The sequence below is a fragment of the Seriola dumerili genome, unplaced genomic scaffold (genome assembly GCF_002260705.1).
Source record: "Seriola dumerili isolate Sdu_G_001 unplaced genomic scaffold, Sdu_1.0 BDQW01000291.1, whole genome shotgun sequence".
Lineage (NCBI taxonomy): Eukaryota > Metazoa > Chordata > Actinopteri > Carangiformes > Carangidae > Seriola > Seriola dumerili.
The window spans coordinates 2,279,056-2,291,082 of NW_019174546.1; the positions used below are offsets into that span (position 1 = coordinate 2,279,056).

The 12,027-nt window shown below is 38.3% G+C and overlaps 2 protein-coding genes across 2 annotated transcripts; both read right to left on the minus strand.

Moving 5' to 3' along the window:
- Positions 1-1,775: 1,775 nt before the first annotated feature.
- On the minus strand, positions 1,776-10,290 carry ndc1 (NDC1 transmembrane nucleoporin). Its single transcript, XM_022757925.1, has 18 exons — positions 10,151-10,290; positions 8,807-8,927; positions 8,629-8,730; positions 8,062-8,236; positions 7,846-7,972; positions 7,442-7,550; positions 7,186-7,237; positions 6,933-7,065; positions 6,369-6,461; positions 6,192-6,273; positions 5,862-6,023; positions 5,287-5,547; positions 4,860-4,972; positions 4,297-4,347; positions 3,641-3,704; positions 3,439-3,539; positions 2,777-2,937; positions 1,776-2,685 (listed from the first exon to the last, which is right to left on the minus strand). Exons 1-18 carry the CDS (start codon positions 10,208-10,210, stop codon positions 2,622-2,624), a joined length of 2,031 nt encoding a protein of 676 aa, XP_022613646.1. The 5' UTR covers positions 10,211-10,290; the 3' UTR covers positions 1,776-2,621.
- Positions 10,291-10,731: 441 nt separating this feature from the next.
- LOC111231195 lies at positions 10,732-11,490 on the minus strand. Its single transcript, XM_022758231.1, has one exon. It carries the CDS (start codon positions 11,488-11,490, stop codon positions 10,732-10,734), a length of 759 nt encoding a protein of 252 aa, XP_022613952.1.
- Between the last annotated feature and the right edge of the window lie 537 nt (positions 11,491-12,027).

Consider the following 12,027-nt stretch of genomic DNA (forward strand, 5'->3'; position numbering starts at 1 on the left):
GAGGTTTATATTCTATATGAGGACAAAGTACTTTTAAATTCCAGAAAAAAAAGTCTTGAAGCACCATTTTTCCTTTTATGAATGACATCCCTCTGTTATGAACAGAATCACTGTCATTTCAAGTATTAAAAGTTTTGATTCTCTTTCTTGTTAAAAAAAACAACAAAAAAACAGTATTTCCTTTCTGTATCTTACTCCATCATTTCAGACAGTTATATTCAGAATTTTCCCACTGGCTATTTTTGGCATCTTGTATACATAAGGCTTTTGATGGACAATTTTTCTCCACCACTGCCTAATATTGCATTCTACCAGTTCAGTTGGAAATATGTACGATTCGTGCAATAAACTAAAAGACAGTGCTCTTGATGTTGTCATTATTTTATGTTTTGATCCTTTGTTGTATTGCTGTACTGCTCTAACATACTGTGTATTGATTTGTTTATTGATTGACATAAGTGGCCACAAGAGGTCCTGTTCTTTATCTGCAGAGACTTAATTCTGTCAACAGTTTTCAAATATCCCTTGCAGGGTTTGATCAATATGTGTTTGATAAAGTTCACACTAGTACTGATTTAGACTGTTGCAAGTGAAATATATTCTGTGCCAATATTTGTTCATTTTTTAAAAAGAGGCACTTCCATAAAGTTTGGGGTGAACTTCAAAAAAAAAAAAAGTGGATTCTGAGATGTCCTGACTTGACCTCAAGTTTAGGTGAAGCCCCAAAAGCACTAAATCCCACATTTCCCATAATGCAAGTCAGTAGTGTATTTTTGTTAGACCAGCCCTTTATAGTAAATGCTCATGTCTTTTAAACTTCACTCCAAGTTTTTTTTTTTAATACAGTCTTTCGGTTAAAAACTATAGTGCCCAAACTGAAATAACTGATGACAACAGGGTTACTTTTTCAGACTTTGGAAAGCTCCACACAAAAAAAGTGCCCAATGTGTTTGAATGCCAAAAGACAAGTTTTGACCAAATACTATTAAAGTCATGCTCTTGATGCCCAAGATGGCAGCATCAATTCCATTAATCACCAGTGAATACTGAAAAATAGTATGGCCCGCCACTGTCATATGCCATCATCAAGAGTGGATGCTAACTAATTAAGAAATGGTGTTATGATAAATGACCAAAATGGTACTTAACAATTAATTGTTCTCAAGGATATTATGTCTTACTTCAAAAAACTTAAAACTATGGGTGCCAGAATTTTTTTCAATGAGAGGACATTTTGACATGTCGCAGTAGGAAAAGCACACGTTTAAATAATGAAATTAATGGTGGCTGAATTCTGTTTAGCTGCTTCAGTGTCACACTGAGCCTGAACACAGTGGGACTCCTGGAGCCCAAATGTCATTGTTAAATCCATCAATAAAAGCTATGCTGTTCCTACAATGACAAGTCAAAATGTCTACTGTGAAAATGCCTATTGTAGTAAATGATGTTTTGAGCAGAGGCACGTCTTTGTCCAAAAGGTTTGCTGTCTGATAATTCGGTGTTTTAGAGTTGCCAGTTTGAGGATTCATTACTCTGTGGTTTTTTAAATCAGTTTGCATTATACTTCAACTGTCCACATCTGAAGCACCTCACACTTGCATAACATTGGTGTACAAGAGCTACCTTTTGTTTAGTCAATGTCTGCCTCTTGTCATATTCCCATGACCTCTTGTATTTACACTTTTTCTCCATTATGTAAAAAGCCACCCAAGTAACCATAATTTATGATGAACAGAACTAAAACTGTTATTTCGCCTGAGAAATGATCTGAAAAATGATCGTTATATCATGGTTTTATTCAACAGTTCTCTGAGTGAAAACTCAAACTCGTGACATAATGGACAGCCTTATTTCACATGAACAAAACTGACAAAAACAAGATGGTTACATTTAGAAACAGTGACGTCTGATTTGTAAATCTAATTATGTTGTGTTTTCTAGTTAGAGAACCGAGACTGATGTGCACAGCTGAAAACCAGTTCTCTGGGTGGTGTCTACAACAAAACCAGATCCAGGAACACACATTTCAACAACTGTGAACTGAGGCTCTCATAACACAGAGCACATTCCTGTTGGCTACTTTAACAATTTGGGCCATTTCTTTCACTCATCTCACTTGACACAAAATGATTTGAAAATCACAAGGATATAATTCAAGAGGACAGGAGATGAAATATGAGACCAAAACCAAGCTTGTACATAATGCAGTAAAAATAGCCCTTCACAACCCATCCCAATCGACAAAAAATCAAATATAATATTGTGATATTATTTTATGAAACAAACCTCTTTTGGAATGAGTTGCTAATCCATGCAGTCAGCTGGTTTAAATTTCCCAAACACAGGAGGTGATAGTCTGTCGCAGCCCCTGCAAACTTGGTGCAGTCTATCAGCTGGAGTCCTTCCCCCACCTCACACATGTAGGAGATGTCTAGACTATCAAACAATCCTCCACGACATAGTGCAGACGTAGATATTAAAAGAGGCACTATCATGGGCTTTCACTTGTTGCCTCACTTAAGCTGATGTGTTCTCTCTCTCTCACACACACACACACACACACACAGAGTCACATCAAACTGACAGGAATCCAAAGGCACAGGAGCCAAGTGTCAGGTGTGTTATTCCTTGTATTCCAGAAACTGCTGCAGTCTTTTCCGGTGCTCTGCAGACATCTGAACAGCACTGAGGATATAAAAAAAAAAATGTATATACTCAGTATAATCATCTTTTTTCCATTGGATAAAAAAAGTGAATTTTTAATGACAGGCCTTACTTTAAGTGATCACCAAAAGTGGTTGTTATCCTGTAGATGGCAGTCTTGAGTGTGGCCCTGAGAGCAAAGCGCAGTGTTTTGTAAGTCGAGTCTCCCATGCTGCTTGTCGACCTGACGGGCTTACTGGAGGCATGAGGCAGCTTGAAGTGACGATCTACAGCCTGGAGACGAGGAGGACATGACTGTTGTCAGTGTGCATACAATTCAAAGTAACAGCAGCCATTTGTTTTCCCTGCATCTACCCTGCAGTGTAATGAGGCTCTGTTGTGTGTGCATGGCGTGTCTGTGTAACCATGTCATCGTGTCACTACATTGTTGATGTAATCCTCTATGTAGTGACTGAAATCTCAGTCTCAGCTTCTTTTCCTCGCACAACACAAGGACAGTAATAGCAGTTAAACTGAACAGTGACTGAACGCTGCAAAGACACAGAACTGCTTCTTGCCCGACAAATTGATCAAACTGATAAAATCTCAGCAGTGGACAACTCAAAACCTTGTCAAATAAAACCATAAGTGTCTAGACTACATGCTTAAGCATCATGTAAAAATTTACCAGGTTGATAATGTGAACATTTTTTTGTGATTTGGATGAACAGTCTTATTTTAGCAAGGTCGCATTTTTATTTTATTTTAATTTACAAGTACAGTAAACCAGCTTACCTCTTGCAAGACCAGCATGCAGCTGAGAATGCTGGGTAATGTAGTCTGTACAACCCCAAACTGGTCTTCTGAGAAGGAGGCTTGAACAAGATAAGACAGTCCTGCGGACAGATATTAGAGCAAATAATGAACATGTTGGGGTTAAGAGGATGCATCCATATCAAATGAAAAATGATTTATTGGGTCCACCATCTCTTCCTACCTTCTAAAGCCCAGATGTGAGCCTGGCTGTCAGCAAAGAGGGCCTGACTCGAGGCTTCTGGAAGCTGCAAGACACAGTGTTAGCTAGTAGGAGTTCTCTCTTCAAATGACAATAACAGGTTCAGGCCGATTAATAAGGAATTTGTTACTTGGACACGGTTTAGTGAGACTACACTACAGCATGCATGCGTGCTTAAAGGAAGATGCATAAACCTCAGAAAGCAAAGCAGGCTTACCAAACTAGTTTCTACATAAAGGAAGAGGTGTAATGCAAGTACGATATTTAGCTCTGATTAACCCTTCAGTACATCACACTTTTGATACAATCACAAAAACAAGATTTCTAAACACCGATTAACACCTGTTTTATAGTACTCAACTAACATTAGCGACATGTCATACAACTCCTTAATTCAAGCTTTTAAGGTAATTAGTAAGGCTCATTGTAACAGCTAGATGGGTGGAAAAGAGCTACATTAGTAATGGCTGAACAACTAGGCCCAACCAGGAGATGAATTAGTAATGCCTGCAGGGTGAGGTTGTTAGATTTGTTGAAACCAAAGGAAAATCTACTGTGTCAAACAAGAGCATACAGGAAGACCCTCGGTGGTCAGAAGCCTAAAGGGAGATTAGCATGCACATGCCACACATCCTTACCTTGTTAAACAAATACATTATCAGCACCCGCTTTGCCAAGAAATTTTTAACCTGAATGGGACAATTAAGTGTAAAGTTGTTTTGGTAAGGAAACAAGGCAAGATAATGAGCACAAATAAAAGCACTTAACCCTGCGCTGAGACCCTTGCAAAAAAAAAAAAATATTTGAGATATCTCCTCATTTGAAGTGGATATACACTCCCACCAGAATAGAAGGCAGATGATGTGACCTTTACTATATAAAGCAGAAGTTATCATTAGTACATCAGTAACCAGGCTCCACATTAGATACATGTTGCAGAAGTTGTTGAGAACTTGATCCTTATTTCAGTCACAATTCATCTCTGAAGCTCCCTCATAAATTATACTGAGCAAATGGAGAATTGTCCATTTTCACACCTGTGAACAGCTGATTGTCAGTTTTGGAAAGTTGACCATTGCGTTTGACTCTTATGATACTATCCAAAAGTATTAAATGCTAAGTGTGAAAAGCCTTGTCAGAAGCACAATGCTAGACAGACTGACTAACATTATAATTCTGTTCTGTAACAAGGCTGATGTACCTGCTCTTTTCTGTTCTGGAGGAACTGAGCCAGGAGACTTGGTTTGGAGGCTTCCTGCTTGGGACTGGGAACCGAGGCAGGGGATGGTGGGAGACTGCTGTTGGCCTGTGAATCTACAGACAGATAGAGGACAACGTCACAAATTGAAACAAGAAAGCTGGACTCTCAGATATCTAATCAATCATCTATCCACTAGTAAACTTATGTAATGATCCCCTGAGCCACTGACAAGTTGGCATACTGCCACGCAAGAAGTTCGAAACCTGTAGCAATAGCTGAAATTAGCTGATTAGTTCAATCATTTCAGGTGAAAAAATATACAGAAAGATGAAAATTACACCTCAAAAATGACTAAACATATGATCAGTTTCAGATCTACATATAACAGATCTGAGTGACCTGTCATCTTTCATGAGCCTCCTCTCACCTGTGGAGGTGGACCAGAGTTTTGGTGCTCTCCTCATGATGTGAGGGCTCTGCACCGTGCCGTACCACGGAGAGCATTGTTCTGCTGGAGCAGTGAGGCGCCGCAGGGCTGGAGAAGCAAATGGGCTGTCCAGGTCAGGAGTGAATGGTACTGTCAGAGGGCTCTGTGCACCTCCAATAATAGAGCGGGAAAAGACTGAAGCTGGAGTTTTCATCAACATAGTGGGCCTCGGGGACATCATATCTTCTGTACCTGAGATTACTTGAAAGAAAAATAAAAAGGACAGAGGGTTAAGGTCATAAACAATTAAATTTCTTTAACATTTTCACCCAGTTTTCAGATTAAAAAAAGATCTTTATGATAGTTGATAGACTGTGTCAATTTCCTAGGCATTAGCCTTCTAATTACTATTCACAATAAAAGCTATTACAACATGTGTCCACAACTACATAAAATATGTAATTATATAATATATCAGGGCTTTTATAACTTTTCCAAACAGAATTTATCAAATAAACGTTTCCATAAATGACTAGGTCTTCACTAATATCAACCATTGGTTTACAACAACATACCTGATGTCTCAGATGAAGTCTTCCTTTCACTTCCAGTAGACAGTGATTTGGCCCTGCCATTGGTTGCTACAGTGTCATGATAGGCTACAAGTCTCTGGGTCAGATCAGCCAGCAGAGACAGACACTCCCTACTGATGGCGTTCCAGTTATGAGGATGGCCACCTGAGGAAGAGAAGAATGAAAACATACAGTACACTAAACACATTTTGCTTTTGTTCTAAGCTTAAAATACAATCTGAAGTGTGTTGAGATTTATTTTACTCAGGACAAAAAAATAATCAAAAACAGCGTAAGCAAGAACCTGTTTTTTGCATGGATTACATAACAGACCTGGCTGACTCAGACTGAAGACCTCACAGCGCCGTGATGGGGAACGTTGAGACAGCAGAGCCAAGTCCTGCAGAGCTAGGAACTAAAATTTGGGGAGGGAATCACAATCAAAATTTGGGAATCAGCAGGCACACAAGAAAGAGTTAATGTGAAAGAAGCTACATCTGTTTTACTTACCTTTAATATCATTGGCTGCTTGCCTGTAAGAACTTTGGGAAGACACTGGTGGACATCTTCATTAAATGATGACTGCACAGGAAAACTGCACACCTGAAAGTGAGAAACATGTTCGATAACATATTAACTCATTAAGTCAGGCTTCTTAATTATTATTTTTGACTGATCATGTAAGATAACAGTGAGACATTTACCAATGATATTCACACAACCCTGTTAAGACTGGTGTTTTTCCAAAAACCTTAACAATCAAAGCAATGACAACGCTGCCCCCTAGTGTCTCTAAATAATTAAAGGCAAACAGGAGTTGTCTTTGCCTTGCGACACTACACCTTACTTTTAAGTCATTCATGAACTGGCCAACGGAAACTGCAGAGTGTGCTACTTTATGGTGGTCACAATGGTCAGGAGATATGTTGATCATGTAGTGTGTAAGGTTAATTAGTAACAGCTAACCAGCAGATCAGTAAAAGTAAAAAAAAAAAAAAAAAGTTAATCAAAGCAAAAATTGTTACACAAAAATAAAACAAAGACAAAAAAAAAGAAAAGAAAGAAAAAACATACCTCTGTGACAAATATCCTGAAGAGCAGCAGAGTGATGTACCATGTGAAGAGGAGGAAGGTGGCACTCATCCACAGCTGGTAGAGCAAGGACAGGTCCAGCAGTCCAGCTATGCTGTCAAGAGTGTGGATGGAGCTGGAGGTGGAGATTGCACACAAACATGCAATGCTTTACATTGGTCCAGAGTCTGGCCATGGCCAAAACATTAACAAGTATTTTTGTTTAATTGTAAATAATCAAAGAAACTATACTGACCTGTTCAAGTGAAGATTCAGAGTCTTACAGATCCATGCTCTTGGAATGTATCCTGTTAATATTCGATGAAAATATTTTATTTATTACTTCTAGTAACTTTGTGTAGAATAAAAGCAGCGTTCAAGAACAATAACTGTACAATAAATAAAAGTGACTTTTAAAAAGACCCTGAAAGCTTAAACTTCTCGCGCAGTTTGTTTTCAGATGTAGGAGCTTTGAGTTAGTGGAGTTATCATCATTAACAGAGGTCACTTACCCAAAAAGAAATACAAAGCAATGAAGTTCCTGATAGAGTAAAGTGCTTGAGTGGCACTGCACTTCACCACCAAAGGCAGGGATCCCTTGAAGCGAAGGTATTTGTATTGCTGGGGAAATAACAGGTAAGCATGAATAACAATAACTACATGGAACTCAACATAGATAGCTGGTATTTTTGTTTTCTAAAGTTTGGGTTAATTGTTTGGGCTCAATAGGTTATTTAAGGTGGTATTGGGTGCACAGTCTGTAGTTAGAGACACCAGGGTTCAGGAAATATGCATGTATTCATCTAGACTGGCAGTAGAGGTATATTCACACTGTCACAGTCATTACATATGAGACCAAGCCATTCAGGAAAAGAAAATTCTCCGTCAGATAAATGAGTAACCTCATATCACACACCTGGACAGTGTGGAAGGAGACATAGTTCATGTTGTGGATCACACCCAATAGACTGTGAGAAAATCCAACAAAGGCTCCAGCCAGCATAAGGACGAGGTGATATTCATTCAGACACATCTGAGAGGAACTGTAAGTGTGGAAAACAAATTGAGGCAGTTAGACAATGGCTGAAGCACGTAAAGCTCAATGTTGTAGTTTTATGTGGCAACTGCCTACCCATCACTCTGCATGCATGGGTAGCTGAGCGTCTCATAGCTGCCCCCAATGAAGACGGCACAACACCAAGCCACAATTAATCCCATGATGCAGTGGACAAGGGAGTTGACAAACTGACGAGGGTGGAGCAGCTGACCCAACAGGGCGATTTTTGAGCATGCAATAGCTGGGATGACTAAAGAGAAACACAAGAACAATAAAGTTACATCAACCATTTTTAAGAGACTGTTCCCAACATTGTATCAGAGGAATATACTGGGATATATTAGACTGCAATGTATATATCATTCCTTACACAAAAACTGATAATAATAACCATTTTGGATCAAATTATGTAGTCCTGAGTACTGTTGAGACATATCCTATCCCTGTTAGCTATTCTGTTTGTCTGCTGTATATAATACTGAACTGATGAGCATTCATTTATGTCACTTTGTTAAAGTGAAATAAATATTGTCATCCAAATAACCTGTTGATTACAAGACAGCTTTCAAAACAAAGTCAACTGTAAATAACAACAAATATAATATCCTCAAGATCATATCTTCTTCAAAGCCTGCAACTCACCTGTATAATACTCCAGGTTTAAGAACCCCACCATGAGAATCACTCCACCCAGCAGGATGAAGGAGAAGATGGCACTTGCACTCGTTAACAGGGAGAAACATTCTGTGGGTAAAGACAAGTGTAAGCTTCACACACAACTTCACACAGCTCAAATCTCAAAAGGAACATGGTGATTGACCTGTTATTGTGTGGATGGGGTGGAGAAGATTGAACCTGCTGAGGATTACAAAAACTGCTGTGATGGGTGGCAACAACAGGACAGCCCAAGCAATACTGGCCACTGCTCTCCAGCAAATCACCTGAACAGAGAAGTCAATCATTATAATATATGTCACAAATACACAAGCATTAACTATTAACTCACCTTTATAGTAACTGTCACAACTGTGACATTTAATTGAGAGTATATTCAAAAGTATTAGGCTAATTCTAAATTGTCTTACAGTGGTTTATTCAGAACCATTTTCTCACTTCTTTCCACAGACCTATTATAATATAAATATCCCTTGTTGCTCTAAATGTTAAGGACCCCCACTGAATGATTTTGTGGGTTTATGTAGTATTCATGGAGGAGGGATCCCTCCTCCATTGTTCCTTGTTTAGCATGTTAAAGCGCTTTTTGGAGAGTTTTCCTTATCTATAGGGTGTCTCATGCTGTACAGATTTTAAGGCCATTTCAGGTATATTTTTGGGTTACAAACAACTGACTTGATGTATGCACTGAATGACACTTGAATTTTCTGTTCATCTGCAATAAGAACAATGAAGCATCTGTTCTTCCAGGGTAAACACATTTTCGAAAATATAAACAAACTGGTGTCCTTAAAAATTGAGAATGCATTTACATATTCTAAGTCTTTTTCTAATATGATTGAGCTCTCTTGCTGGATTTTGCTAATTTGATCATTGTACCTCTTTTAATTTAGTTATAATACAGTTTACACAGGACTTCATAATTTGATCCAACAAGATTATTATTATCATCAGGTTATTTTTTCTCATTTTAGCAAAGCAAGGTGACATAAATGAATGTTCAATCGGTTCAGCATTAATATACAGCATTAATATACAGCAGCTAACAGGGATAACAGGAATTGTACCTATAATATATGATACAGTTTACATGGGACTACATAATTTTATTTTTGTGTTCAGTCTAGTAGGTGAATGCGATTTATCCAGTACAATGATCAACTTTGTTTAATTTAATCCTGGGAGGTTTGGTTGACTTTTTTCCAAAGTAGGTTCAAAGAAAACGGTATGCGGATTAAAACGAAAGGTGTGTACCAACATGTCTAAATATCAGTTTTTAATTGTCTCGTGTTTATAACGTATGTACAAACGGACATTTTGCTATTTTGTTTTCGATAATTCAAACTGTATTTTTGAAAGCTGAAAGAGCGCCTGTTAGCTACATTCACATAAACTAGCATAAACACAAAGTTAGCAGTTAGCAAGCTAGCACAAGCGAAACACTTTCTGTTATGAATGAAGAACGGATTTCAAAAGACAAAATACTCACCTTGCGGATAAACCAACAAGTTTGCTTTGTAGAAAACATGTTGTTTGGATAAATAGACATCCACACGGTGACTAAACTCTCCCCGGCTGTCCTGCTGTCAAACTAATCTCCACTCAGTTTCCCATATCGCGCCACATGCACTCAAAAGACCTTTGAAGGACCCAGGTTAATAGTTGTCCATCTTCCTGCCTGCTGCCAGCGTTTCACATGATCCATATGGATTTACTTTAAATCTGCTTGTTGAACAAAAATTATACATGTACAGTAAATTTTAACCCATGATTAAATTGCATAAGGTCATAAACAATAATTACAATTAAAATGTTTTGGTTAAAGGTTGATTTAAACATAACTAAAAAGTGAAGCAACGCTTCAAATGATACAAATGCTGGTATAACAACATTGTCACAAGATTAATTTACACAAGGCACCAGGATAAGCCATACTCATTGTTTATATTATATCTCCTTTTACTCATTTATTTGTCAAGTACAACATTAGTCCAATGATTATTAGCTATATATCTGCTCTACTTTATTAAAGCAGAGTGTTAGTGGCTGTCTTTTTCTGTCAGAATCTAATCAGTTCTGAATTCCTTTAGTTTCATCATGCATGAAAGCTTTCTTGTCATGATGATAGCCATTTCCATAAGTTGGAAAACTGTGTTTATCCAAAACAGTCTTTTTGTCATTGTCCCGAGAGAATGGCTTGGTCTCAAAAGCATTGACTGGGAGCTTTTGTGATGAACTGATGGACATCTCAGTTTGAATTGCTTTATGAATAAATGGTTTCTGTCCAGGTTTCTGCGTAATTGCAGGGAGGGCGAACTGCTCCCTCTGGGCCTTCTTGTCCTCCCACAGCTTTAGCAAACGGCGCTGATTATTTGTCATGTCCTTGAGGTTTTGCTGCAATGACTGAACTTGGTCCTCTAAAAGAGTTTTAGACGTGACTGTATTTGCCAACTCTGATGTCAAATCATCAATGGTCAGGCTCAGTTTCCCAGCCTTCTCCACCAAGGAACTGCACTCACGCTCCTTCTCATGCAAGTCATTGATTATGTCCTTTGTGGTCTTTCCATTGAACTTGGGGCTGCATTCAAGTCCAATCTCAGTACGAAGAGCCTTCACCTGTTTCCTCAGCTCCTTGTTGTCCATGGTCATGGTTTTCAGTTTCTGTTTCAGAGCCTCAGTTGAACGCATCCTTGACTCATACTGTCGGAGTTTCTCTCTGAGAACACTTTCTCTGTGCATGGCATCATCTCTTTCCTTTCTGCATTTCTCCAACAGTTTTAAAGTCTCAAATTTGGACACTTTTTCACCTTTCCCATTTGAGGTGGCCATCCTATGGAAAGGTTTTCAAATCACAATATAAAAAAATTAAAATTAAAAAGGCATTTTCTTAAAAAAAAAAAAATATATATATATATATATAAAAAGCAATTCAAATAGTCCTCGAGAATTGGGCTAATAAATCCACAAGCACGAGCAGCTGCCTGCATGCCTGAGACTGAGGCAGGTGACATTCCTCTAAAAGGGTTATCTGTTTGACAGGCAGCTCCTGTGTAACTCAAAGCTGGGGCTAGAATGACCATTAATTAGGGCACCACAATCCCTTTGACACCGTTTCAAGTGACACAATTTTTTTTTCTGTTTTGTTAATTAATCTAAAAACTGTGCCCTTATTGATCAATGGAAATATTATTAAGTGTTAACTTAGGTCCACTGTGTGTAAGGTGCTGACCACACGCTGAGTGCTTGTAGAAACAGGCTTTACATACATAAGTAACATTTTCCACTGCAGGGGATCTGTGTATCCAAACAACGACACAGTAGATTCTATCAGTTTGCTCAACCACATGACAGTAAAGATAGATAGTT